The sequence below is a fragment of the Ceratotherium simum genome, chromosome 29 (assembly GCF_057802395.1).
Source record: "Ceratotherium simum simum isolate JZ-2026a chromosome 29, ASM5780239v1, whole genome shotgun sequence".
Taxonomy (NCBI): Eukaryota; Metazoa; Chordata; class Mammalia; order Perissodactyla; family Rhinocerotidae; genus Ceratotherium; species Ceratotherium simum.
This window is the reverse complement of record NC_141928.1, coordinates 6,879,686-6,903,972: the sequence shown is the minus strand read 5'-3', so window position 1 is coordinate 6,903,972 and position 24,287 is coordinate 6,879,686. Positions and strand designations below refer to the sequence as shown.

At 59.3% G+C, this 24,287-nt stretch overlaps 1 protein-coding gene across 1 annotated transcript in view; it reads left to right on the top strand.

Annotated features, from left to right (window-relative positions):
* NCS1 (neuronal calcium sensor 1) overlaps window positions 1-24,287 on the top strand; it is a 47,404-nt gene that overhangs the window by 5,627 nt on the left and 17,490 nt on the right. Inside the window, exon 2 of the mRNA XM_004423578.3 lies at window positions 18,219-18,243. Coding sequence (XP_004423635.1) covers window positions 18,219-18,243 — 25 coding nt within the window. The remainder of the gene's footprint in view (window positions 1-18,218; window positions 18,244-24,287) is intronic.

The following is a 24,287-nucleotide window of genomic DNA, read 5'->3' as shown; positions in this document are numbered from 1 at the left end:
CGTGGGATTGGACCCAGCTCCCCCTGCTCCAGGGCCAGCCTGAGCCCCTCTGGGGCAGGCCGTGGGCAGTGGGTGACACAGGTGGCCGGTGGGCTGGGCTCACGTCACCCCTCACCAAGGGCCCCGAAGGCCATGGGGAGGAATTTGGACATTTTCCAAAATGGGTGGGGAGCCAGGGAAGGAGGTGGTGGGGACATGTTAGATTTGGGTTTGGAGGTTGTTCTTGCCTGTAATCAGTCCAAAGAGTGGATTGGAGGAGGGGGCGGTGCTCAAAGCTAGGAGTGATCATGGTGATGGACGAGGAGCATCACTGGGGATGACGTGACAGGCAGATTCTAGATTTATTTAGGACTTGGTGCAGTAGGACTTGGTACAAATTACCTTGTAAATTTGGGATTATATGCTTTTCGTTTTCTAACTATAAAACCTGACAATTGTGAATGTTTGCCCACGTCATTAACTATTCTCCTAAAACATGATTTTTTAATGGTGCATCATATGAATGCAACACATTTTATTTAATCCCCTGCCACTGGACAGTTAGGTTGCTTTTTTTTTGCCGATATAAACAGTGCTATGACAAACATCTTTTTTTTTTTTTTTTTTTTTTTTTTTTGTGAGGAGATCAGCCCTGTGCTAACATCCGCCAATCCTCCTCTTTTTTTGCTGAGGAAGACGGCCCTGGGCTAACATCTGTGCCCATCTTCCTCCACTTTATATGGGACGCCGCCACAGCATGGCTTGCCAAGCAGTGCGTCGGTGCGCGCCCGGGATCCGAACCAGCGAACCCCAGGCCGCCGCAGCGGAGCGCGTGCACTTAACCGCTTGCGCCACCGGGCCAGCCCCATGACAAACATCTTTGTACTAAACCTTTGCACACATCTCTTCTTTAAGATGAATAAATTCCCCAAAATGAGGTTATAGAGTTAAAGGCTGAAGATATTTTAAAAAGCTTTTGATTGAAAAACTGTTAAATTGCTCTCCAGAAAATATACTCCCGTTTATATTTTCCGCAGAAGTGGATGAGAGAATGCCTGTTTCCCTGCACTCTTGCCAGCACTGAGTGTTATTGTTTTTCTTAATAATTACCAACTTTATGGGAAAGAAAATAGCTCACTGTTTCAATATTCATTTCTTTGATTACTATGAAATAGCATCCTAGAATCTGTGAGCTAGAGGAGACTTTGGGGTCATACAGTCCAAGGCCCTCATTTTATAAATAGACAAAGTGAGCTCAGAGAGGTGAATTTCTCTCCCAAGTTCTCGTGGCAAATATTGGGCAGGAACCTAGGACTGCTGACTCCTGTTGGGACACATCCCACTGGGCCATGATGGGTTGGTCTTTGGGGTCGAGATGGGGATGTCTTGTTTTCTTCATGGAAGTTTCTTTTGATATGGTTCATCGTGTCCTGAATATCTCTTGCTCTCAGGTAAGGAAAAAACCAGTATAAATTAAAAAGAGCATTCTTCTGTCTTCTCATTACAAGATGAAACACTGCACGTCCCGGGTGTGGTCTCTTTACCAGGACAGAGAACATCATAAGTGAACGTGCCCAGTTTCCAGGTAACTTGAAATTGGGGTCAGAGTCCCGGCTGAGGGTAGGAGAGCAGAGTGGTGTGGGCTTGCTGTCTCTGGCTGTGGGACCCTGGCGAGCCCGTCCCTCTGGGTGTCTCATGTGTGAGATGGGACGACGACAGTGCTTTTCCTGCAGGTGGACACGGCCCCATGCCCACTAAGTGCACAGTAAACACTCCCACAGGAAGGAGGCCTCTTGGCCATCGGAGTCAGGGGACAGCAGTTCTCGGCCACGCCCCCAGGCAGTCACAGGGTGAGCCGTCACAGGCTGCGGCTAAATTAGGAGTGAGTGGTAAATGTGGGCGGCCTCTGTGTTTGGCCTGGATGTGGGTGGCCAGATCGTTCTGCATTGGGCTCCCCGCTCAGTGAGTCGAGAGGGAGGGCCTGCCCTGGGATGCCAGGTCTTAGGATCCTGTGCGGATGTGGCCTCAGAGGACTAGAGAGATGCCTGCCTGGGCTTCAGTCCAGAACACGGCAGCCTGGACAGTGACTTTGGAGTCACTGGTCCCCTCTAGGACTCAGTTTCCCTTTCTGTACAATGTTCAGGTTGCCAGATGGTGAGACTTCTGCGGGGAGGCTACCCCTGGGCCCCAGGGATGGAGCCTGCTTGGGCCCTGGTGTCTGAGGACGTGGGTCCCTGGGCTGTCTCAGCCACAGGCACAGTTCTTCGTCTCTTGATGCCTTGGTTTTCTCATCTGCGAGTTGGGGACAATAATACCTCCATAACACAGGACAGTGGTGTGTGAGGTTAGAAATAGTAGAGATCCTGAATTAGATGCTCCCTTTAGCTCATCAGTGGTGATGGAGAATCCGTAATCAACAACGCGTGAGCAGCAGAGGCTGTCGCAGTGGCGGGAGCCTGGCGGTAAGCACGTTTGCGTGCTCCAGGCCCAGCTCAGCGCTCACATGCGTTCATCACCGACTCCTCCCAGGAGCCCTGCGTGGTCCCCCTTTCTCAGATGAAGAAACTGAGGCTCAGAGAGGACCAAAGCTGGCCCAAGGCCACACATCTGGTGAGTGGCGCAGCCGGAGTTTGACCCTGGGCGGTGGGGAGGGCCCCGTGCAGGTGGGGGGTGGAGGTGTGTGGGTGAGCGTGAGTGAGCGTGGGTGCCTGGTGTGGGTGTGCGGGTGGGGTGGGTGCTGCAGATCACATGTGTGAGCCCTGGTTCACGTGGGCGTGCTCCGAGTGAGTGACGAGGTCGCGGCGTGTGTCAGGAGTGGGTGAGCCAGCACGTCTGTGCACATGCGTGCGCATGCTGGTGTGTGTGAGGGCAGGTCTATGCGGGTTGTAAGTGTAGATATGCACGGGGGTGGGGGTGGGGCGCTCGGTGGGAGGCACACACGGGCCAGGAACCCAAGTCAGAAGCTGATTGCTCGGTGATGTGGCTGCCACTTCTCTGTCCCCTTCTGCCCTGGCCACAGGAGCCCATCTGCCTTCGGGCAGTGGGGGAATGTCATGGGGAGGAGTGACAGTAATGATGATTGCTGTTTGCCAAGTGGGTACCCGGTGCCAGGAGTCCTGAGTACAGATCGTCCCCCTGCAGTCTCACTGCAACCCTGGGAGTAGGGACTGTGATGCCCATTTTGCAGATGAGGGAAGGGAGGCCCAGGCAGGTTCGGGGACACGCCCACGGCCTCCCAGCCGGTCAGTGGCCAAGCTGGGGCTCGGGCTCAGATCTTTGTCCTGCCAAAGCCGTGCCCTTCCCACCTCTTGCCTGCGTCCCATGATCTCCATGAGCCGTGTAACCTTAGAGCTGCCGCATAGGGCAGTGAGCGCCCCGTCGCTGGAGGCGTTCAGGCAGCTGCTGGAGCGTCAGACACTGGCCAGGCGTCCTGGATTCCTGGGCCAGAGGTGGGGTTGGACGGTGGGTAGGATCCTTCCAGTTGTGAGCACACAGCCTTGCTGGTTCCAGATGTTCTGATTTCCGCAGGGGTTTGGGGCAGCCTCAGCTTGGCTTCCTCTGGGGAGGAGGCAGAACCGAGGCCTGTGGAAGGCGGCAGGAGAAGGGTTGCGAGAAGTTCAGGGGGCGTTGTTAGGAGTGTGCGGCGGGCGGCTGCCCCATAACCAGGCCTCGGGGTCTTTCTCAGCCTCTGCCCCATCCTGGCAGAGACTTGACCGTGGGCCGCGCTGAGCTGACCTCACGGCATCCCCCCGACCTGTGAGCTCAGGAGCAGTGTGGCCCATCACAATGGTGCTGGCATGTCCCTGCTCTCGGGAGCCTGCAGGGGGCAGCCCCAGGGTGAGGCCGTGGGGACCGAGAGCGCCCTGGCCCTCCTGCCTTGCCCGTGTCTGGCGTGGCCCAGGTGCCTCAAGAAGTGTCTGTCGGATGAAGGAAGAGGCCGAGTCCTCACAGGTGCACTGTGGGGCTCAGGGGCACAGGGACAGAGGGGACCTCGGGCTTTGGTGGCAGCGCCCTGGGCGACTCTGAGCTCCTTGGGGGTTGGCACACGTCTGGTGGATTTTGGTTTCCGTGCAGTGCCTGGCCTGGGGCTGCGCACGGAGCAGCTGTGAACGCCTCTGTGGAAGGCTCTGGGCTTTCCATGGTGCCTGTGCACATGCCGCTTTATCTGGCTCCTCCGCTGACCAGCGAGGGACCCACCTGTGCCCCTGACCTGCAGTCTGATGGGGGCGGGGGACTGCCAGGGAGTCGGAATCTGGGTCCTGGTTCCAGCCCAGCTCGCTGTGACCTTTGGCTGCCCCTCTCAGGATCTTGGTTCTCCATCTGTCCCCCTCTCTGTGACAGGGGATGTCACCTTTTCTCAGCCCCAGGGAGCTCTGACGATGCCACCTAGGAGCCGCTGCTCCCCACCTAGTGAGCCTAGGTTGGGGTGCCCCGGATGGGGTGCAGGGCAGCTGCTGGCTCTGGCACGCCTGGTCTCACGAGGTGGCCCCAGGGAGCTGGCGGGGCGTCCAGGCCACCGCGCTCGGGATTCCCTGGTGGGGGAGAGGAGGAGGGCGGAGGAATGTGGCTTTGAGGAATGTTTAACCCAAGGCAGAAATAGCCCTCTGCTTTTTATTTCGGGCTGGGGTTTTCAGCTGGGAGGTGGGCTCAGAGCGCATTCTCTCTCTCTCTCCAGCCTCCCCCGGCTCTCCCAGCGCTCTGGCCTTTTAGGGACAGAAAGTGACCCCTTTTTGTTTTGAAACTAAGCGGTTGCTGTGGGAGCCAGGAAGGGCCCTGGATTTGCAGGCAGACAGAGCTGGGTTCAAATCCCCCGTCCTCCACTTCCCAGCCTGTGACCACGTCCTACCCTGAACCTCTGCTCTCTATGGAATTGGGGGCGGGGGACATGAGCTGAGACCACTTGCCGGGCGGTGCAGTGTGAGGAGCTCAGGGGACCACGGGGCCTGAGTGCAAATCGCAGCTCCCCTCCTTAGCTCTGGGGCCTTGGCCAAGTCTCCTCACCTCATCTGTAAAATGGGCGGATGATAATAATCCCGCCTCCCAGGATTGTGGATAGCCTGAGTGTGAAAATAACTGGCGAAGGGCCTGGCACCTCCCAGGCTCTTGAATCTTCCCTCCAGTCCTGGTGGCTTCACGCATAAAGTGGGAAAAGCTCAGAGGCAGCTTTCCATCTGACCCTGGACGGCACACCCTCGCCCACGCTCAGCTTGTGCCAATGCCCAGTGGTCCCTTCTGCGGGAGTTGCCCTGGGCCCAGCCGGACAGTGACCTCCCCAGGCCTGGTGGTGAGAACACGCTTAAGTCGCCGTCTCTGCGTGCGGCTGTGAGCGCTGTGAGGAGGGACCGCGTCTCGCTGCGTGCTTCACCGCCGTATCCGCTCCTAGAACAGAGCCTGCTGCACATTCTGTGGAATAAATGGAAAAGCAAATGCGTCAGTGAACAAGCTGACGGACGAGGGAAGTTGCTTCTCATCCATCCTGGGTCTTGGCTTTCTGTTCCTGTCTGGCCTCCCCTACCACCCCGGCCGCGTGCTGGAGGGTTTGCCGTGGCTGGGGGTCCTGAGAAGTCAGGCGCTGGGAGCCTGGGCCTCTGCGGGTCAGCCCCAGCCGGGACCCCAGGCCCCTCGCACCTTCGGGGGCTGGGGGACAGGAGGAGGCCAGCCCGCCAGCACGGCCCCTCCTTCCAGGCCCCGCCTGCTCCGTGCCTTTGTAGGAACCAAGATTCCTGTTCAAAGGCAGGAGATGGGGCTATTTTTGGCACCGTGGGGGAAAAGCGAAAGCTTCCCTTCTGTTCAAAAATATATGGTGTACGTGCCGGGCAGACGGGAGCTCGCAGGCAGAGCTCAGAGCCCGTGCTGGCTGCGCTCCTGCCCCTCGGCCCGGGGTGCCGCCTCCCCTCCGGGGCTCAGTAGCCCCCCGGCCTCACTGGGCCGTCCTTGTTTCCGACTGCCTGTGATGGGGCCCTTGCTGGGCCCGAGCGGAACATGGTCTTCATTAAAACGAATGGCAGCCGTCAAAATAAAGGAGCAGAGCCTGCCGGCTGCCCTGCCCTGATTCCTGTTCCTTCTGCTCCGGCTCTGTGGGCTGGGGGCGGCCGTGAGAAGTGTTCCAGGTGCCTCTCGGGAAGGAGGCCTGGCCAGCTGTGGGAGCACGGCTGGAGGCCCTGGGTACCCGTGTGGGGCGAGTCTGGCCGAGGGCGTCCCTGGGCCACCTTGCCACCCCTCACTCCCTGATGCAGAAAGTGTTGGAGGAACAGCTGTCTCGTCCCAGGTCCTGTGGGCACCGGGACACAGGGCAGATTGAACAGGTGGACTTCTGGCCCTCCTGGCATTCACAGCTGGGTGTGGAAATAGATATTAGGCTCAATAAGCATCCAGACAGGGCATTGCACAATGCTGTGGAAGTTCACCAGGTCTGGGGTGCATCTGGGAGGACTTCCTGGAGGAGGCAGTGTTTCTGTTGAGACCCGAGTGTAGGATTGCCAGACATACTAAACAGTTATTCATTGCTTATCTGAAATTTGAATTTAACTGGGCATCCTGTATTTTTATTTGCTAAAGTTGGCAGCCCCACCTGAGGGAGGAGTGGGAGTTGAGAAGGCACAAAGAGGTTTTGGGGGGCGGTTTATGGGGGCTGTTGAGAGTGTTTCAGGCAGAAGGAAGAGCATGTTCCAGGTCTGGAGGCATCAAGGCGTGGCATCTCTGAGGATCTGGATATGTGCAGGGGCCGGAGTGTCGAGGAGGTGCGTGGTGAGCTGAGGGTGCAGTGGGTTAGCCCCTCAGAGGGGCCGGCTGACTGGCAAGGCAGGGCCCCACCTGGAGGGCAGCACTGCCAGGGGCCAGTCTTAGGAGACAGGAGAGCCATGGAGGGAGATGGGGCCCATCTTGGCTGAAGGAGGCACCAACAGCAGTCGTGGTCAAGGTCACAGTCTGGCCTCCAGTGGGTTCTGGCCAGGCTGTGCCTCTCTGTGCCCCATTACTGCTTGGAGTCCCTGTGCCAGGGTCCTCCTGCTGCCCAGGACCAGGACCAGGACCTGGGATGAGTCACGTCTGTCTGTGCCTCCCCAGGGAGGGCAGGTCAGGGCCGGCCTCCACCCTCGGCTCCTAAAGGGCCAGAGCTGGAGCCAGAGCCCGCAGTGCCGCTGGCCCAGGGCTCCTGGGGCTCCAGCCCCGTTCCGCCCTCCTGGGCCAGACGCCCTGGGATTCCTGCCCCGGAGCCCTCCTGCTGGGCTTGTTCCTCCCCAGTGCAGCTCGGTGTGGACCTCCGTGTCTGCAGCTGGCTGGTGGCTCTCAGGAGGGGTTTGCCGCACCCTGGGCGGGGAGAGGGAGCAGGGGAGCTGGTGGTGGGGGCGGGGCTGGGTCCCCGTGACCCCATGACTGCCCCTGCCTTGTCTCTGTGTCCCTGTCAGTGTTGTCGCCGTCTCTCTCCGTGGGGGGCTCTGCACCCTCCCCGTCTCTCAGCGCCCCTCCCCCGCTCCCATTCTGAGGTCTTCTCGCCCCAGTGGTTGTGACATTTAGGACCTGACTGATCTGGCTCATGCCTGGGCTGCGATGGAGACCAGCCAGAGTGTCCTACCCCTCCCAGAGCTGGGGACGAAGCAGGAGTGCGGGGGCTGTGGGGGGAAGCAGATGTCACGTACCCCAGGACAGGGTGATGTGAGGGGGCGACTGTCCACGGCTTCTTGCAGCCCCTCCCCTCCGGGTGCCCAGGTCCTTGGCCCTGGTCACCTGCCTTGTCTTTGGGTGTCGTGACACTTTTATTAATAGTAGTGATTGTTGACATCGTGGGCCCCCCGTCCTCCGTCTGCCTGGACCTCACCGCGCTTCCTCTGGCTAATGCTCTGTTCCAGCGAGTTGTGACTCCTTGTGGTCCCCTGGCCTCACCGTGCTCTGTGTCTCGTCCTTTGTACACCAGCCTAAGCGCCCTTTCCCCAGGGAGCACGCCCTGACCCCTGGCTTTACGCTTCCATCACCCCCTGCACTTGCCCCTGTTATCACGACAGATAGTCAGACAGCTGCAGGCTTGTGTGCTTCAGGCCCCTCTCCTGTTGTGTCAGGGACTCGGAGGACAAGGGCTTATGTCTGCCCAGGTCAGGGCCTGGCCCATGTGAGTGCTCAGTAATCAACTGTTGGAAGAATGAAGGGGTGAAAATTCCTGTTTGTTCCTTCTGACCGCCTTGTAAGGAAGGTATTGTCAACACCACCCCCATTTTACAGACGAGGAAACTGAGGCTCTGGGGTGAATTCAGTTCCCTAGCTCACACAGGGGCTAAAGAATGACTCAGTTCAGAAAAAGACCCTGTTGACCAGGTGCCTCCATGCCTCCCACGGCCTCTGACCTTGGCAGGTGCTTGGAGAACGTTCGTGACGTTGGGCTGAACTGATTCGCCGAGCACGTGGCATGGCTCGGCTCTGAAATGTTTGCAGGGTCTCTGCCAGGAGAAAACCCTGCATGCCAGCCTTTCCTGAGGTCTCAAAGGAAGGGCACCTTCTTCAGGACCCACTCTTCTGGAAGGTTCAGAGTTTGGCAGGAGAGAGGGCTTGAACCAGGCAGTCGTTCTTGGGTCTTACCTCAGGTGTGTGTGTGTGTGTGTGTGTGTGTGTGTGTGTGTGTGTGTGAGAAAGAGAGAGAGAGAGCCCGTGAGTGTAGCCATTGGGCAAAGCCATTTATTAGCAGGAATAACTTTGAGTTTTAGAGGCATCTCTACTTTCCAACTCATTCACCTAAAAGAAGCATAACGCATGCGTTCTGCGAGAACAAACCCACACTGAGCGCCTGCGGTGTACCAGACGCTGTTATACGGCTGTGACTTAGGCAGACGCAGATCCTGCCCTGTGGAGCCCCCAGCCATGGAGAAGGACAAAATTGGAAAATACGGACGGTCACAATGACAAGGACAAAACCATTCTGGGAGGTCACTGTTGTTAGCATTTTCCGCTAGTTCCCTCCAGTCTTTTCTGCATGTGTGTAGCTATCGTAGGTTTTATCATTCTCAGTTTTCTGATGAGGAAACCGAGGCTCAGAGAGGCTAACTGACTTGTCCAACGTCATACAGCTGGAAAGTGAAATAGCCAGGATTTGAACCTACGTCAGCGTGCCACGGTCTGGGTCACTCAGTCAAAGCCAGTCGTTAGTAGATCAGCAGATATTGAGGATCTTCGCTTCCCAGCCCCAGCAGCCCTTTGTGGGGAGTCAGAAAAGCCAAAGATTCGGCGCCTCTTTGAGGGGACCAGGTGGTGTGGTTCAGGAGTCAGGCAGGACGTGAAGAAGCTAACTCCCAGAATGCATCTGTGTGATGTTTTAAACACCGAAGTTCTCCAGCAGGTTCTGGAGTCACACAGACCCTAGTTCTGGTCCCGGCTCCTCTGCAGACTGACTTTGGTCCTCGGGCAAGTGGCTGACCTCTAGGAGCCTCAGTTGCCTGATCTGTGTCATGGGGATAATCAAAGTCCTTGCCTCTTAGCACCATTCGGGCACTGAATGAGATATTGTGTGCAGAGTACTTAGCCCAGGATGGGCACACGGTGAATGCCTGGTACATTGCAGCTTTTTTCATCTTACTCTTCCCGGAAGCCACAAGACAAAGTACATCTTCCTGCAGCTTTACTTGAAAATTTTGGGGGAAAAGTTACTTAACTTATGGAGAAATTAAAATCAATATATTTTATAACTTTATTTTTAGAGTACAATAAACACCTATAAATGATGGGGCAGAATGCAAATTTGGGGAAATATTTGAGCTAGAACACAAGATTTTAATGACACCTGGTTTTCGGTGGGCCTGGGACTCTGCCCTCCACCCCCGGGGTCCCAGCCCTCTCCCCTCAGGGGCTCTGGGGCGGGCACCTTTGGGGAGCCCATGGAGTCCTCCCCCACATGGCCCTGCTCCAGGGGTGGAGCACTTTCACCTGCCTGTGAGCTGGTGGACTGGACATTCTTGCCCCATTTGTCAGATGAGAAAACTGAGGCTGGGGTGGGAAAGGAATCGCAAGTCGAGCTTTGCTTGGTAAATGTGAAAGTGAGAAGAATCACAGTGTCCAGGAGAAAGATGGAGCCCGGGGCCCGGCTCTCCAGGGGAGGCACTGCTGAGGGGCGCTGCGATGGGCAGGAGCCGGCTGCTGCCTGCTGGACCAAGCACCCGAGTCTCGTGCACCCCAGTGCCTGGCGCACAGAAGGTGCTTGGCGAGTGCCTGCCGTGGCCTGGGGGGGCTCGGTGGACGGCCCCTTCTTGGGGATGACCACCTCTGGGCTAAAGCCTCCTTCAGCCTGGCTTCCACCTCCGTGCCTCCACCACTGACCATGTGACCTTGGACGAGTGCCTTTGTCTCTCTGTGAAGCCTCAGTTTCTTCATCAGTGAAGTGGGCTGTCAGGGACCCCCACTTCCCAGCACAGGGCCTGGTGCAGCTCAAGAGCTCAGCCAGTGGAGCCATCTGGGGTTCGTGGAGGATTCTGAGGGGCCGAGGGGTACAGGGGGATTTGAATTGGGATCTGAGCAGCTCCGAGCATCCTCTCACACCTGTGTTCCCTCGAGGGCTTGGCTCCTCTCTGCGTCCCAGGAAGTTTCCCATCTTAGCATCAGCCACACCAGCCGCGTCTGCTGCTGCCCCAATGGCAGTGAGACCCTGTCATTTTATTCTCATACCACGACTGGCATCATGATGGCCCATGTCTCCGTGTCGATCACTTGTCACGCTGGACTCAGTGCTTTCGATCTGCGTCCTCTTCTTGGCTCTGACCGCAGCTCCGTGATGGAGGAGGAAACAAGGCTCAGAGAGGGGAGTGCATTGACCGAGGCCACACAGTGACCAGATTGGGGGTGGACCCGTCTGCGCGAAGGCCTGCTGTGGGAGAGAGCCCAGGTTCTGCGGGCCACGGTCAGGTCGGCCAGGCCTGAGCTCAGGGTGGTGAAGAGCAGGTCCCAGGAGTCAGGGGCTCAGCTGACCCAGCCCTGGCCCGGGCCTGCCCTGTGTGGTCAGGGAGCCACCATCCGCTCTGAGCTCCTGAAGTCAGGCCTCGTGGGCCCTTCTGCAGATGAAGTGGCCCCAGGACTGCCCGGCCATCCTCCTGCAGCCCCGGCACTCTGGCCCCTCTTAGTGTGGAGAGGGGGCCACCGTGAGGATGTAAGGGGAGGAGGGTCAGAAGCAGGGCCTGGGAGGTGGTCAGAGCCTGGTCAGCTGGGTGACTGGGGCCTGGCTCCCCCTGAACCCCGGTGCCTCATCGTGACCTTGACCCCCGGAGCTTCGTGAGGTCTCCGACATCCTGTGCATGAAGTACTGATGCAGGGCCAGCAGCAGTAGCGGTGGCTCACGGGTCTCTCTGTGACCTCGCTGTGGATGGCAGTCTGATGTCCTCGGGTCCCCGTGGGCAAGCCTGCACAGAGGGTGCCAAGTGAGCAGAGCAGGCTGGGCCCTGCCAGTGCTCCTGTGGGCTGCTCTGGGCCCTGGCCGGCGCTCAGCCAATGTGGGTGGACACAGCAAGCTCCAGGGAGGCTGGGCCGCCACCCCCATGGTGGGGAGGAGAATCTGGAGCCCAGAGGGGAGAGCTGAGGGGACGGTGGGGGCTGGGGCTCCTTCTGGGCCAGGGCGAGGGGCTCCCACAGCGCCTGGCTCAGCCTGGAGTGCCCGGGAATTCTGGGCGGGAGGCCAGGCCTCCTTTCTGATGAAACCCAGGCCGGCCTGGGGCCCAGCTCCCTTCCAGCTGGGCATTTCTGGGAAACAGGAATGGGGTGGGGTGGAGGGGCAGCCTCTCTTCCCACCCTGGCAGAGACATCGAATAAGAACCACAGCGGCAACGACAGCCAGACTCTCGGCTCCTGTGCGTGTCCTCCTGTTAGATCTGATCTTCGAGCCTGCTCTACTGGACGAGCCTGCCACCCCCATCCAAGGTCACCGGGTGCGTTAGTGCATCTGGGACCAGCTGGGGCGTCTGGCCCAGAGCGAGTGCCCACCCTCCTGTTTCCACACTGCCCCTCGTGGGTGTCCCCGGGCTGTCCCTGGAGCACTGGGCCTGTGGGGCTCTGGCCTTGCTGGCTTGCTGTCTGCAGGTCTCTTCCTGGAGTGTGAGAGCTGGGGGCCTGGAGACCTCAGGACTCCACAGAGGGGGGAAGCAGCGAGGCCAATGCGGGGCAGCCAGGAGTCCCCTGCCCCTCCCAGGAACGCTGGTAGGTTCCCATGGGACCTGCTGGAAACTGCTCCCACAGTGCTGTCTGACCTCAGGGGCTGTGACACAGGGGTCTGTTGCAGCTGGGGGGTGGGAGTGATTTGCGGCTGGGGGAGCTCGTGGCACCAGGAGGATTAGAGGGTGCAGGTGTCTGCTCACCCAGCCCTTGGGTGTGGCGGGACGTGTGGGTGGGAAACCCGGCAGGCATTGAACTCTCTTCCTTCTCCTCCCCCCGCCTCCTGTGTGCAGCACCTCACAGTTGGCACAGCCGGGTAATGTCTGCGATGAGCAGGAGGAAGAGCCCTGCCCCATTCACAGACAGGGAAACTGAGGCCCAGACAGGGGCAGTGACAGGTCATGCAGCAAGGGAGGGGCAGACCCCTGGAATCCAGGTCCCACAAGACCGCCACGCTAAGCCGCCTTCCCTACAGGGAACGGCCCCTCCTGGGGGGCGGGGGTCACTGTCTCTAGGGTGGAGGCAGTGTCAGACAGCTGCGGGGCAGGGGGGTGCCTCCTGGTGAGCTGAACCCACCAGCAGGTTCCCTCCCTTCTCTGAAGAAGCTTTGCTAAGGGGAGGGACAGGACCAAATTAGGGATGTTGGCCGCTGCTGGGTGGGGCGTAGATGGGGGGGTGGAGGTGGGAGGCTGAGAGGAGGCTGGCACAGCGCTGGGGGGGCTGGGGCGGGACTCCAGGCCGGCCCTGGACAGTGGGGGTGTTCTTGTGTTTTCCAGGTAGCCAGGATGGGTGGGACTCCTGGTAGGGCAGGATGAGGGGTGTTCACGGTATGGGGACCCAGGAGGGGGAGGTCCGGTCTGGGGGTGTCCCTTTGGGCCATGTGGAGCATGAAGGGCCCCTCGGCCATCCAAGAGCAGCTAGAAGGGGGCCCGACTGGAGAGGAGCTGGGAGTGAGGGGTGCAGGGTGCACGTGCCACCCCCCAGAGGCACGTGAGGAGGATGCTGAGGAGGGGACTCAGAGAACCCCCATATTTGGAGGTTGAGCAAAGCAGAGGCCGGGGGCCTTGGGGGAAGCTGTCTGAGGGAAGCTGCCCTTCTGGAAGCCGGGACAGTCAGTGGTCAGAGGTGTCGGGACCAACAGGAGGGAGTGTTGGATTTAGTGACAGGGGTGGTGGCCAGGCCCCCACTTTGTGCTCATCAAACCGAGGCCCCCCCCCCCGACTGATGGTTTTCCTTCAGCTGCAATGGGGCTGGGGCGGCGTAGGCGACACTCATGCAGCCTTGTCCCTGGAGATGGAAACAGGGCCTGGGTTAGCCGCAGCGGGGTGGCTCAGGAGGCCGCAAGAGCTCGCAGTCTGCCCTCGCTCCCTCCTGCTGCGTCCAGCGCCTCTGTGGGGCCGCCAGCCCTGCTCTCCATCCGCACCGTGTCTGAGCTGAGCTGCAATCAGGAGAGAGGAATTCTGCTTTAGGGAAATCAGCCTCAGCCTCAGCATTTATCCTGGGCTCCAGGGATGGGCAGACGAGAGCTGCGTGGAAGGGAGGGGAGCGGGGAGCAGCCTCGGGCGCTGCTCAAAGGGGAGGGCAGCAGGGACAGTGTGGGCACCCCCACTGTGGGTACCCTGCCACGGCTGGGGGCGGGCCTGGCGCTCAGGAACCAGCTGGGGCTCAGGCTGGGCAGCGGCAGGGGCTGGGCCCCTCTCTCCACTCTGAGCCACCAGCAGGCCTCTTCCCCCTGCTGCCCCCACTCTCAGGGAGGTCAGCTGGAGGCGGGGGTGGATGCCCAGCCCCGTTCTCTCCTCCTGGCTCTGTGCCTGCTCTCAGCTGGGAATTTTCTCTCCACCTCAAGAACCCCTCCCATGACTGCCTGGTAGGAGTTTATGCCCCATCCTGCAGATGAGGACTCTGAGGCCCGCCTGACCCTCTGTTGTGCAGCCGATGGGAAGACAGACTCCATGTAAAGCGGTGATTCCCACATATGAGGGGCTTCAGAGGGGGTTGTCGCAGGGTCAGGAGGGCTTCCTAGAAATGGGACATCCTAGCCGGGATTGAAGGGTGTGGAGTGTTTCCCAGGTGAAAGGTGAGGGCGAGTGTCCTGGGCAGAGGGACCAGAAGGTACAAAGGCCTGGAGGCAGACCCGGTTAGAGGAGCTTGAGGGGGTTATGAGGTGGGGGTGTTGGGTGTGGGCAGGGGACGGGGGCCTTGTAGCACTGAGGACGGCCTGCCTTCCTGCTGAGCCCTGAGCCGAGACCCACCAAGTGCAAGTGTGCGGAGTGTGTGGACGCTTGTTAATTTCACGCCTGGATGGCGGCTCCAGGAGAAGGGAGGATGGGGCCGAGCCTGCGACTGTCACTCTGGTGTCTGGGCGGCGGGTAGAGGCAGAGGGACCCCAAAATTGTCCTCCACCACCCTCCTCCCTCCCAGTGCTTGAGGTGGTCGGAGCTGCTGGGGCAGGACCCTGGCAGGACCCCCGCCCCTTCTGGAGCTGTGGGGGGACGGCACACAGGGATGGGCTGATGAGGACAGACATTTCCTCCCATCTTTTTGTTTTGAGAAATCAAGAGTAACGCTGAGAAATGAGTGCAGTGAGCACCTGTGTAGCCGTCATCCAGATCCGCCCACGGGCAGTGTTCTGCCACATTTGCTTCCTCTCTTTCCAAATATGTGTGTGTATATTTCTGACCGTCTCCCCTAATACTTCAGGGCACCTCTCCCAGGAAAAAGGACATTCATCCACAACGTCCGTATTGTTAGCACCCCTAAGAAACCAGCAGTGAGTCCCTCAATGTCCCTGATAGCCGGTTTTTGACTCTGATCCGGGACCCAATCCAGGCATTGCCAGTTGCATTTGGTGGCCCTGTCTCTTTAGTCCTTTTTTCTGGAACAATCCCTGCCTTGTTTTACCTTTCATGGCCCTGACTTGTTGACGTGCTGGCCAGTTGTCTTGTATATTGTCCCTTGTAGAATGTCTGATTACGTCCTCGAGATTAGACGCAGGTTAAAGATCTTTGGCCGCAGAACGCCGTGGGTACCACGTCTTCCTGCTGCATCGCCTCAGGGGCACGTGATGTTGGGGTGTTTCACGGCTGGGGAGGCCAGGTTTGATCAAGGACACTCATCTTTTAACAGTTATATTTTTATTGTGTGTTAGGAAAGATATGACTAGCGCACGTCACTGGTAATTGTGTGGATGTTAACTGCTTAGACTGAAGCTAGATTAGGCAGGAAAGGAAAAAGAGAGTGAGCTGATTTAAAGAAACATCCAGAGTGAATCATCGGACAGGTGGAGAGGGGAGCATCGCGAAGGTGGTGTGGGAATGGCTGAGCTTCTGGAAACCCAGACAGAATGGTAAGAACGCAGGTCTCGGTGTCAGGCAGACCCGGGCAGAGGTCCTGCCATGCCTCCTGGCCGTGGCCTTGGGTTCCTTCCTCTGGTCGCCTCCCCTGGCTCAGCATCCTCATCTACACAGAGGTTGACACTGGTCACCTCCAGGTTGGGTGGTAGCACAGGTTTGCCTGACCCTGGTGGAGGGGCTGGGGGCAGGTGGCCAGGTCCCCAGAGGGCTGCCTGCCACCCGCCCCCCTCCAAGACCCTCCAAGGCTCCAGGTAGGGAGGCAGTGACCAGCTGCTGGCCCTGGCACGGTGCCTGGGACACCCGATGCCCTCGTCTGTGTCCTAAAGGTTAATCAGCTGCTTAAAGCATTGGGTAGGGCTTGTCTCCCCCACCCCAGCTCACATCCCCTGGGGCTTGGCCGCCTGCTGGCCACCCAGTGTTCTGTGTTGGGGATCATTCTAATGGGGGAGGGGGCAGCCAACCATGTCCCCTCCCCCCAGCTCCCATGGCAGCTGCATCCTGGGGGCTTGTTGGGGGTTGGGGGTGGTGAGGGGGCATAGGGGAGGCTGGAGGCTGGAGCCCTGGGGAAGGCTGCTGGGGGACTGTGAGGGGTGAGGGGAGGGTTTGGGCTTCTGAGCTAGGGGATTCTGAGGAAGACTTCTCTGGCCCTGCGAGGCACCCCCGGAGGTCAGCAGTGGACCTGCCACCAAGCCCTTGCCACCCAGCTCCTGCTGTTTATGTCACATGATGCCAAGGTCACACAAGGTCATGCAGCTCATGGGCTGACTCGAGGTGGGTGGGGGCAGCCAACTGGGCGTCCATCCTGGGCTCTGGAGGCACAGTCCCGGCCCTGCCATTTCCTGGCAGGGCGACTTCGGGCGGGTAAGCAGACCTATCTGAAGCTCGGTCTCCTCATTGGACAAACGAGATCACACCTGCCTATGGGATTCTTATACAGGTGAAGAGCACCAAGCACTTTAGTCTTCTCGACAAGCCTATTTTACAGATGAGGAAACTGAGGCTCAAAGAGGGGCAGGACTTTGCCCAAGGACACACAGCTGGTGAGCTGTGGAGCTGGGTTTGCTCCTAGGTGGTGTAGTCTGGCTCCACAGTCCACACCCCTAAGCTCCAGGCTGTGCTCTGATGGGTCTCCTGTGCTCCAGGTTCCGGCTTTAAGCATCAGCCTGTCGGCCCGTGCTGCCCTTCACTCCCAGCTGCAGGTGGCAGGCCCAGGGCAGCCCAGCCTGGGTTAGACCTGCCTGACCCCCTTCTCACCCCCTACCCTCTGCCGAAACTCTCTTGGAAGATCGCATCCTTTTACTCCAGCTCTGGCCTTTCTGGGTCACTCATGTCACCCACTGTGGCCTCACCGTCTTTCTGTCAGCGGCCTGCCTGGGGATAGGTCTCTGCCTCAGTCTCCGATTTGGGCTTGTGGGAGGAGAGTGCTGATGAGGAGGGGCCTGGCGGAGGCTTCCAGCCTGCCCAGGAGTCTGACCACCGTGCTCGGCCGTGCGTCTCGTGGCTGAGTTCAGACCCTCGTCCTGCCACTTCACATCCTTGTCCCTTCGTGCCTCAGTTTCCCCATTTGGAGCCGGGGCAGAGGAAAGCTGTCTTCCCTTGGAGCTGCTGTCGGTGCTGCTGAGCCAGAGCATAGAGGCCCACCCTGGCGCAGATCTGGGCACGCTGGACTTGGCAGCTGCTACAAGCTGGCTTTGAGCTGTGTGTGAAAAGTGGCCTCTCCACGTCTGATCAGGCACAGACATGTCAGGGACAGCCCTTGGGCCTCCCTTCCCAGTTCCCTGGGAGGGGATTCCAGTTCTGTTACTTGCCAGACCCCCACCTAACACCCGCCTTCCTGTCCCTTTGTGCATTCATTCATTCATTCATTCCACAAGCCTGTGTTGAGCACATTCCAGTGCCAGACCCCATGCCGGGGACTCAGGAGCTTTCACACCTGTTAATGACTGAATTCCCAGCACAGCTCATGTGGCGGGTACTATAACTATTATTCCCTCTTTACAAATGAGGAAACTGAGGCACAGGGCGCTGAGGCGCTCTCCCGAGGCACCCCCACAGAGGGTGAGTGTGCCCTTGGACGTGCTGCAGTGTTCTCCTTCAGTGACTTCAGAGAGAACATTGATTCGACTTGACCTGATTCAGTACTTTGCAGAGAAAACATTTAGTTTCATGGTTCAGTAAAGAATGACTATTTGGCCTTGGCGGGAGGTTCAGCCACTTGATGCGGCGGGTTCCAGCTTTTGGCTTACGGCTCCGTTCTCGTCTCGCCTGTGAAAGAACCCGGGACTGACCACCGCGAGGGGCCGGGGGGCTGGGCGGAGGGGGGGCTCAGCCTTTCTGCCGGCCCCCACTGCCGCGGGGCGGCTGCGTGCCTGGAAGCCAGCGCCCCCTCTGACCTGCTGTCCCCGGATCTGAGAGATGGGAGAATGTACCTGAAATGTTGGCCTGGGCGCGGCCGTCCTGCCTGCCCACCCCCAGACAGCAGGGAGAGGTCCACCCCTGCGTGCGAGAGGCTGTTCCTGGCCATCCCCCCAGCAGCACAGTGGCTTTGGGAGGGGACGGGCCAGTGCTGTCCCCTGCTGGGGTGGCCGGGCACGGAGCTCCTGACGGGGGCTGTTCACCTGGTGGGATGGTCTTGTTCAGAGCTGGCCGGTGCCCTGACGTGGGCAGGCGGGCTGGGGGGTGGGGAGGGCAGGTGGGAGGCCCCCCAGTGTCTGCCTGACCCCCAGGATGCCGCCCGGAGCTAAAAGGCTACTTTCCTGTTTTCTCTTGCAGTTACCGAGAAGGAGGTCCAGCAGTGGTGAGTGGCTGCTTTTCCCCAAACTCGGGGTGGGGGTTGGGCTGGGGGTGGGGCTGTTGGGTTTGTGCTGAGCGGACAGCAGGCCAGCTGCCCAGGACAGGGGCACGTGGAGGGGCCTCTGAGGGTGGGTCAGCCACAGGCCAGCCCAGGCCGCCTTTACTCGGATTCCTTGGCTCGCGAGGGAGTGACGTAGATCCAGCTGGACTGGGGCAGGTGCGGGGCGGGGTCTTGGTGACTCCTTGCCTTGTGTGGCATCTCTAAGGACCCCCAGGCCCTGAAGTGTTAATTCCAGGCCCTGCCCACCAAAGGGAAGGGATTGGACCAGAAACAAGTCGGGAGAGTGGGTCCCAGGCCCGGCTTTGTCAGGAAAGCATCCCCTCTCTGGGGTTCAGCCACCCCTTCTATAAAGTGATCGATTAGACTGGATCAGGGATGGTAAATAGATTTCCTCTTGGATGGCAGCTCTAATCAATCCTTAGTGGCTGCCTGGAGTGCCGTGTTAAGAAGGATTCTGAGGCTGTATGTTGTGGAACAAATGGAACGTACAGCAGTGAGGAATTAATGAGGTCTCTAATGGATTAGTGATGCCTGCCCTGGGCTGGGGAGGGGAGAGGGGCACATTGTCTGTCACTGTGGAATGTGGAGCAGACGGGAGAGGCCCACACTCTAAGGTGAACCTGAGTTGGGGGGTTAGGGGAGCGAGGAGGTGAGCTTAGAGACCTCCAGTAAGGTTTGGTGGTTTAGAAATAGACTCTTGAGTCTTGGCTTTGCCTTTCCAGTCCAAGTGACCTCAAGTGATCCAGCCCCTCTGAGCCTCAGTTTCCCCATGTGTAGGACAGGAGTGATGACGCACTGGGGAGACATCCCTGTAAAGGTCGTGGCACAGTTCCCAGGAGATGACAGCCACTGCCAGTGTCTTCTGTCCACTGCTCAGATGGGGCCCTGGGGCCTAGAGACGTGCTGTCAGTCACACAGCTGGGCCATGGGGGCCCAGGCAAGGACCCAGGCCGTGAGACTCCTGGGGGAGCTCTGCTGGGGGCAGGGCCAGACTCCCCTAGGGGCCACTCCCTATCCCTCCGTGTCCCTGAGTACAGGCGGCAGAGGGTGCCCTGCCCGGCTCTGCTGGCCCCTTGCGGGACACCCGGCCAGGTGGGCAGACCCTGGGTGATGAGCTGGCTGTGCCCAGCAGGGCGAGTGGATGTGGAGGGAGCAGCCGCTGCCCCTTCTTCCTCCCCCACATCCTAGGGCCCCCCGCGTGTGGGCCTGACCTGCCTACGACCTCATTTCCACTTCTCCACGTCCCCAGGCGAGCGTTCCAGAAACATTCCTGCTTCTAGGTCTTTATCCCCAGGCTCTCTCTCCCTCACAGAACGCCCCACCCTTCCTTCCTGGGCTGTCTGAGCCCTATTCTCCCAAAGCTCACCTGAGTCGCCTCCTCCATGAAGCCTTCCTGGATTCCCCGTCTGTACAGAATCTCCCTCCTTCCCACGCGGCAGCCGGAGGAGTCTTTGTCAAACATAAACCTGATGATGCCAGGCTTCTGCCTAAACACTGCCTGGACCTTGGGTGAAGTCCGTGCCCCTGTCATGGTGACATGGTTATGAGGCCTGGCTCGGCCCTGCTGACCCCTCCAGTCTCACCGCCAACTCCCTCTGCCCTCTGCCCGCCTTCCCGAACTCACCTTACTCTCTGGGGCTTCCTGCCCTTGGCCGGGCTGCACCCCCTGCTGGGAGCACCCCTCCTTCTCTTGGCGTGGCTGCCACCGTCTCACCCTCAGGCCTCCTTTCCTGAGCCCCTGTCCCCCCGGGCTCCCAGGTTGGGTGAGGGGCCCCCATCGCAGCGTGGGACACACCGGGCAGGAGTTCCACGTCTCTCTCCCTCCTGCCTCCTGTCGTGGCCTTGAGGGCCAGCGCTGCCCTGTCCACTGCTGTGACCCCAGGGCCTGGCAGAGCGGCTGCTCAGCGCCCAACAGGCGTGGCCCAGGTGCCTCAGCTACGTGCCGTTGATTCCTGGAGCTGTCCTGGGGTCCACACGTTTGTCATCTCCATGCAGACGAGGCCCAGAGAAGGGCAGGGCCCGGAGAAGGGCAGGGCAAGGAGGGTGCTGTCAGTCCCTGGGGGACAGCGGATGCTTCCGCGGCGCCGCTGTGGGCCGCGCTCCCTCTAGACGTGGCCTCGTTCCCCTGTCCTCAGTCACGCAGAGGAGGGTCCCTTCAGGGCGTTTCCCAGACGAGGCCTCCGAGCCCCCGTCTTCCCTGCTCACACCTGGGCCTCCTCCTGGAGAGGCGGGAGGCCCCCAGAGCCCGGGCACTGGCCTTGAGTCCCCACTTCCATGTCCTGGTTGAGTGGCCTTCAACAAGTTACTGGACTGCTCGGTGCCTCGGTTTCCCCTTCTGGAAAGAGAGGGTAAAAGTAGTGCAATTATGGGAGTATTGTGAAGAATAAATGAGCTCATTCATATAAGATATTTGGAACAGAGCCTAGTAATGTCTCTGTTGGCGTGTTAATAATAATAATAAATAATAATGCTGATACCCTCATCAGAACAACCCATGGAGCAGTCTTGAGGTTGAGGGTCCCCTCCGCCTTATGTAGATGGGGAAACTGAGGCCCGGACAGGTGGTGTGACTCTCGTTCATTCATTAAGCTGACATTTGAACTGAAACCTGGACGACAAGGACTCAGCCATGGAAGAGTGTTCCGGGCACAGGGAACAGCAAGGACAGCAGCTCGGCTGTGGGAATGGACCTGGCGTGTTTGAGGAGCAGCAGGGACGCCAAAGATGCGGGCCAGTAGAGAGCAGTTGCTGATCCTTCCACCACAGAACCGGGACCCCGGGCCCTGTGTCGCCCAGTCCTTGCTGTAGGGGAATGCTCTCTAAAGAGCTCATAAAGTTCTGTGGACCTCAAGTGAACGTCCTCTGGTTCATTTTGGTGGTGCCTTCAAGGCTAGGAGATAGTTGACCCATACCTTTTTCTGGCCCTCCTTGGTCGGCCCACCACCCACATCACTGTTGTATTCTAGAAGGGCTACATCCCACATCCCTACCTCCCACAGGGCGAAGCTAGATCAAGGATGATTAAACAGTGACACTCACACCTCCGCTCTCCCCGCCTGTGCCCACAGCAGACATTGGTAATGGATCACAGATTATGGCACTCTGGATCAGTCTCCTCCAGTGCTCCAGGCAGCCAGTGCAATGGTTTCTAACACACAAAATGAACCCATTTGTTCTCCCTCGATTGGCCTGAACCTCATTGGTTCACTGGGACTGTACGAGGCCCACCATCCCCTCTGTCCTTTGCACGGGAGATAATAGGATGAACACCTGTGTCCCAGATGCTCTGGCCCGTTTTCAGAGGACCTTTCTCACCACAGCCTCCAGCAGGTGTCCCTTCATGTTCTCAACAGCTCTCAGGGCGCCTGGCAGCTGGGGAAGGTGCCGATGCCCGCCCTCCCCTGGGAACACTTGGGGTCCTGAGCCCAGCCCACCGGGGCAGCAGACAATTTAGGGTGAAACCATCTGGGGTGGGAGTGGGGAACAGGAGAGAAGGTCACATGGAGAGCAGCGGGCGCAGGGGACAGCTCTCCTCTCCCTCCTGCTGGTGCCCAGGTAGCTTCAGCCAGGGATGCGGCTGCAGCTTCCTCCTGTGTTTCTCTCTCTCCCTCATTTAAAGCCCCTTTGCAGCTTCCCACTGCACTAAAATAAAGCCCTAACCCCTTGCCTGGCCCTCAGGGCTCCCCGAGGTCCCTGACCTCACCCTCTCCCCGGCTCTCTGGGCACCAGCCACACTTGCTGTCCCTACCCATCCCGAGGTCATTCATTCCTCAGAGCCGCCGTCCCTGCTGTTCCCTCCGCTCCCAGATCTTGGCATCTCCACTCCAGTGTCCCCTCCTCGGAGGGGTCTGCACTGACCCTCCAGCCCTGTTTCTCCAGCTCGATGGTACAGGATCGTCTTGTTTTGTGCTGACTTTTAGTAGCCGCCACACAGCAGGGGAACCAGGGCCCTGGGCTCTTACGTGACTCTGTGATTTGTCCCGGGCCACCCAGGGAGCAGAAGCAGAGCTGGGACTAGAACTCAGGCCTCGGTGCTGGTGGCGTCCCAGGTCCTCCAGGAGAGCCTAGGCCCCAGGTTGTCAGGGGCACGGGCCAGGTCACAGCAGTGTGACGCCCGGGCCAGCGCCAACGGAACAGGCTCCACGCTCGGTGCCCCACGGCGTCATCTCAGCCGCTCCCAGCCGGGAGCTGCTGGTGCAGCTGTCTGTTTTTGGCAGAGGGAGGAGGCTGGAGGCTTAGAGAAGTGAGGCCCATGTCAGAGTCTGCAGCCAGCCTGGCACCTTCCCTGCCCCGTCCCACCTGTCTCAGTTCCCACTCTGAGCCCGATTTCTCGCAGTGGAAGATCAGGAACCCTAGTGGGGGCTGATTAAGAAACTGCAGTAGGGCCGGCCCCGTGGCTTAGCGGTTAAGTGCGCGCGCTCCACTGCTGGCGGCCCGGGTTCGGATCCCGGGCGTGCACCGATGCACCGCTTCTCTGGCCATGCTGAGGCCACGTCCCACGTACAGCAACTAGAAGGATGTGCAGCTATGACACACAACTATCTACTGGGGCTTTGGGGGAAAAATAAATAAATAAAATTATAGAAACTGCAGCAGGCCCTTAAAGATGAATGTGAACATCGTGATCACTTGGAGCACGAAGAGGCCACGATCCTGAGTGGAGACAGCATGTCACAAACAGGACCCCTGACACCATTCCACGATGAGAAACACGCAGAGGGAAAAGAGGATGGGAGACCGGCCAGAGGCTGGCAGCGGGTGTGTGGGGTGGTGGCAACATGGGTTATGGGTCCTTTCTTTCTCTTATATTTTCTATTTTCCAAATATTCTGAAGAAACTGAGGCTTGGAGGGGGCAGAGATACTTGTCCAGGGTACGCAGCTCCGTGTGTGTGTGTGTGTGTGTGTGTGAAGGCGGCGGGGGTGGGAGGACAGGGCGGGGGGGAGGAAGAGGCGCCCTCCGCAGGGCTGTGTTTGGGACCCTCCTCCAGGGTGGTGTGAAGTCAGGTCTCCAGGGAGCCCGGGAGGGGCTGGCAGGCAGGGAGCTGTTTGGGAAGACGCTGGGAGAGCAGCGGGCGAGGCCGCCGCGGCGCTGCCGGCGCGTTTGGCTGATTGCAGCTGGGTTCTGCTCTATTATCCGTTCGTCTCCCTCTTCGTGCCCCGCCGTTCACACTGCGGCAAGCGGCCCTGCATCCTTACCCCTTGGCGTGGAGGGAGATGGGCATAGAGGGCGACGCGGGCCTTGCTCCCAGCTGTGTCCCAGAGGACAAGGTTCCATGGGAACTGAGCAATGAATTCCGGAAAGTTCTAGCAGGCTGAGGCCTTCGGGGAACCGAGGCCCTGGCAGCGCTGGGGCTTTGCTCCGGGCCCTCAGAGAACGAGCAGCGGAACGGGAATTGGACTCGTGTCATGGGGAACGTTCGTTCACTCATTCACTCATTTGTTGGTTGGTTCATTGAGTAAATGTCTCCTGAGCAGCTGCTGTGTGCCAGGCCAGTGCCGGGCGCTGGGGGCAGCAGGGACCGAAGGAGGCGAGGTGCCTGGAGCCTCCGGGGGGGCCGCAGGCGGCGCGGCCGGGGCGGAGGAGGGGCGGAGGCGTGCGCAGAGGAAGCCCAGCGTGAGCCGGGACTGCTTTGTCAGTGGCATTCAGCCTTCAGTGTTTCTATGAAATGACAGATTTCTTTTCTCCCTTCCCTTTTAAAGAAGTGGAAGATTGCAGTTGTCGAATCCAGGCTTTTCTTTTCTCGTCTCCACTCTGTCTCAAAGAGCCGGCTCCTGGACACAGTCAACCAACACGGGTTTATCAAAAACCTGTGTGCGTGGGGCTGGACCCTGGGTGCGTAGCGCTCTCCGGCTGTGCCCGTCCCCGGGGCTCAGTTTCACAGCTTCTCCGGTTCCCAAAGGGCTCTCTGGCCCCCAAAGAGTTAAGACCCCTGCTCTTGAAGAAGTTATGTAGGGGGGTGGCCTCCAGATAAACGCCACACAGACA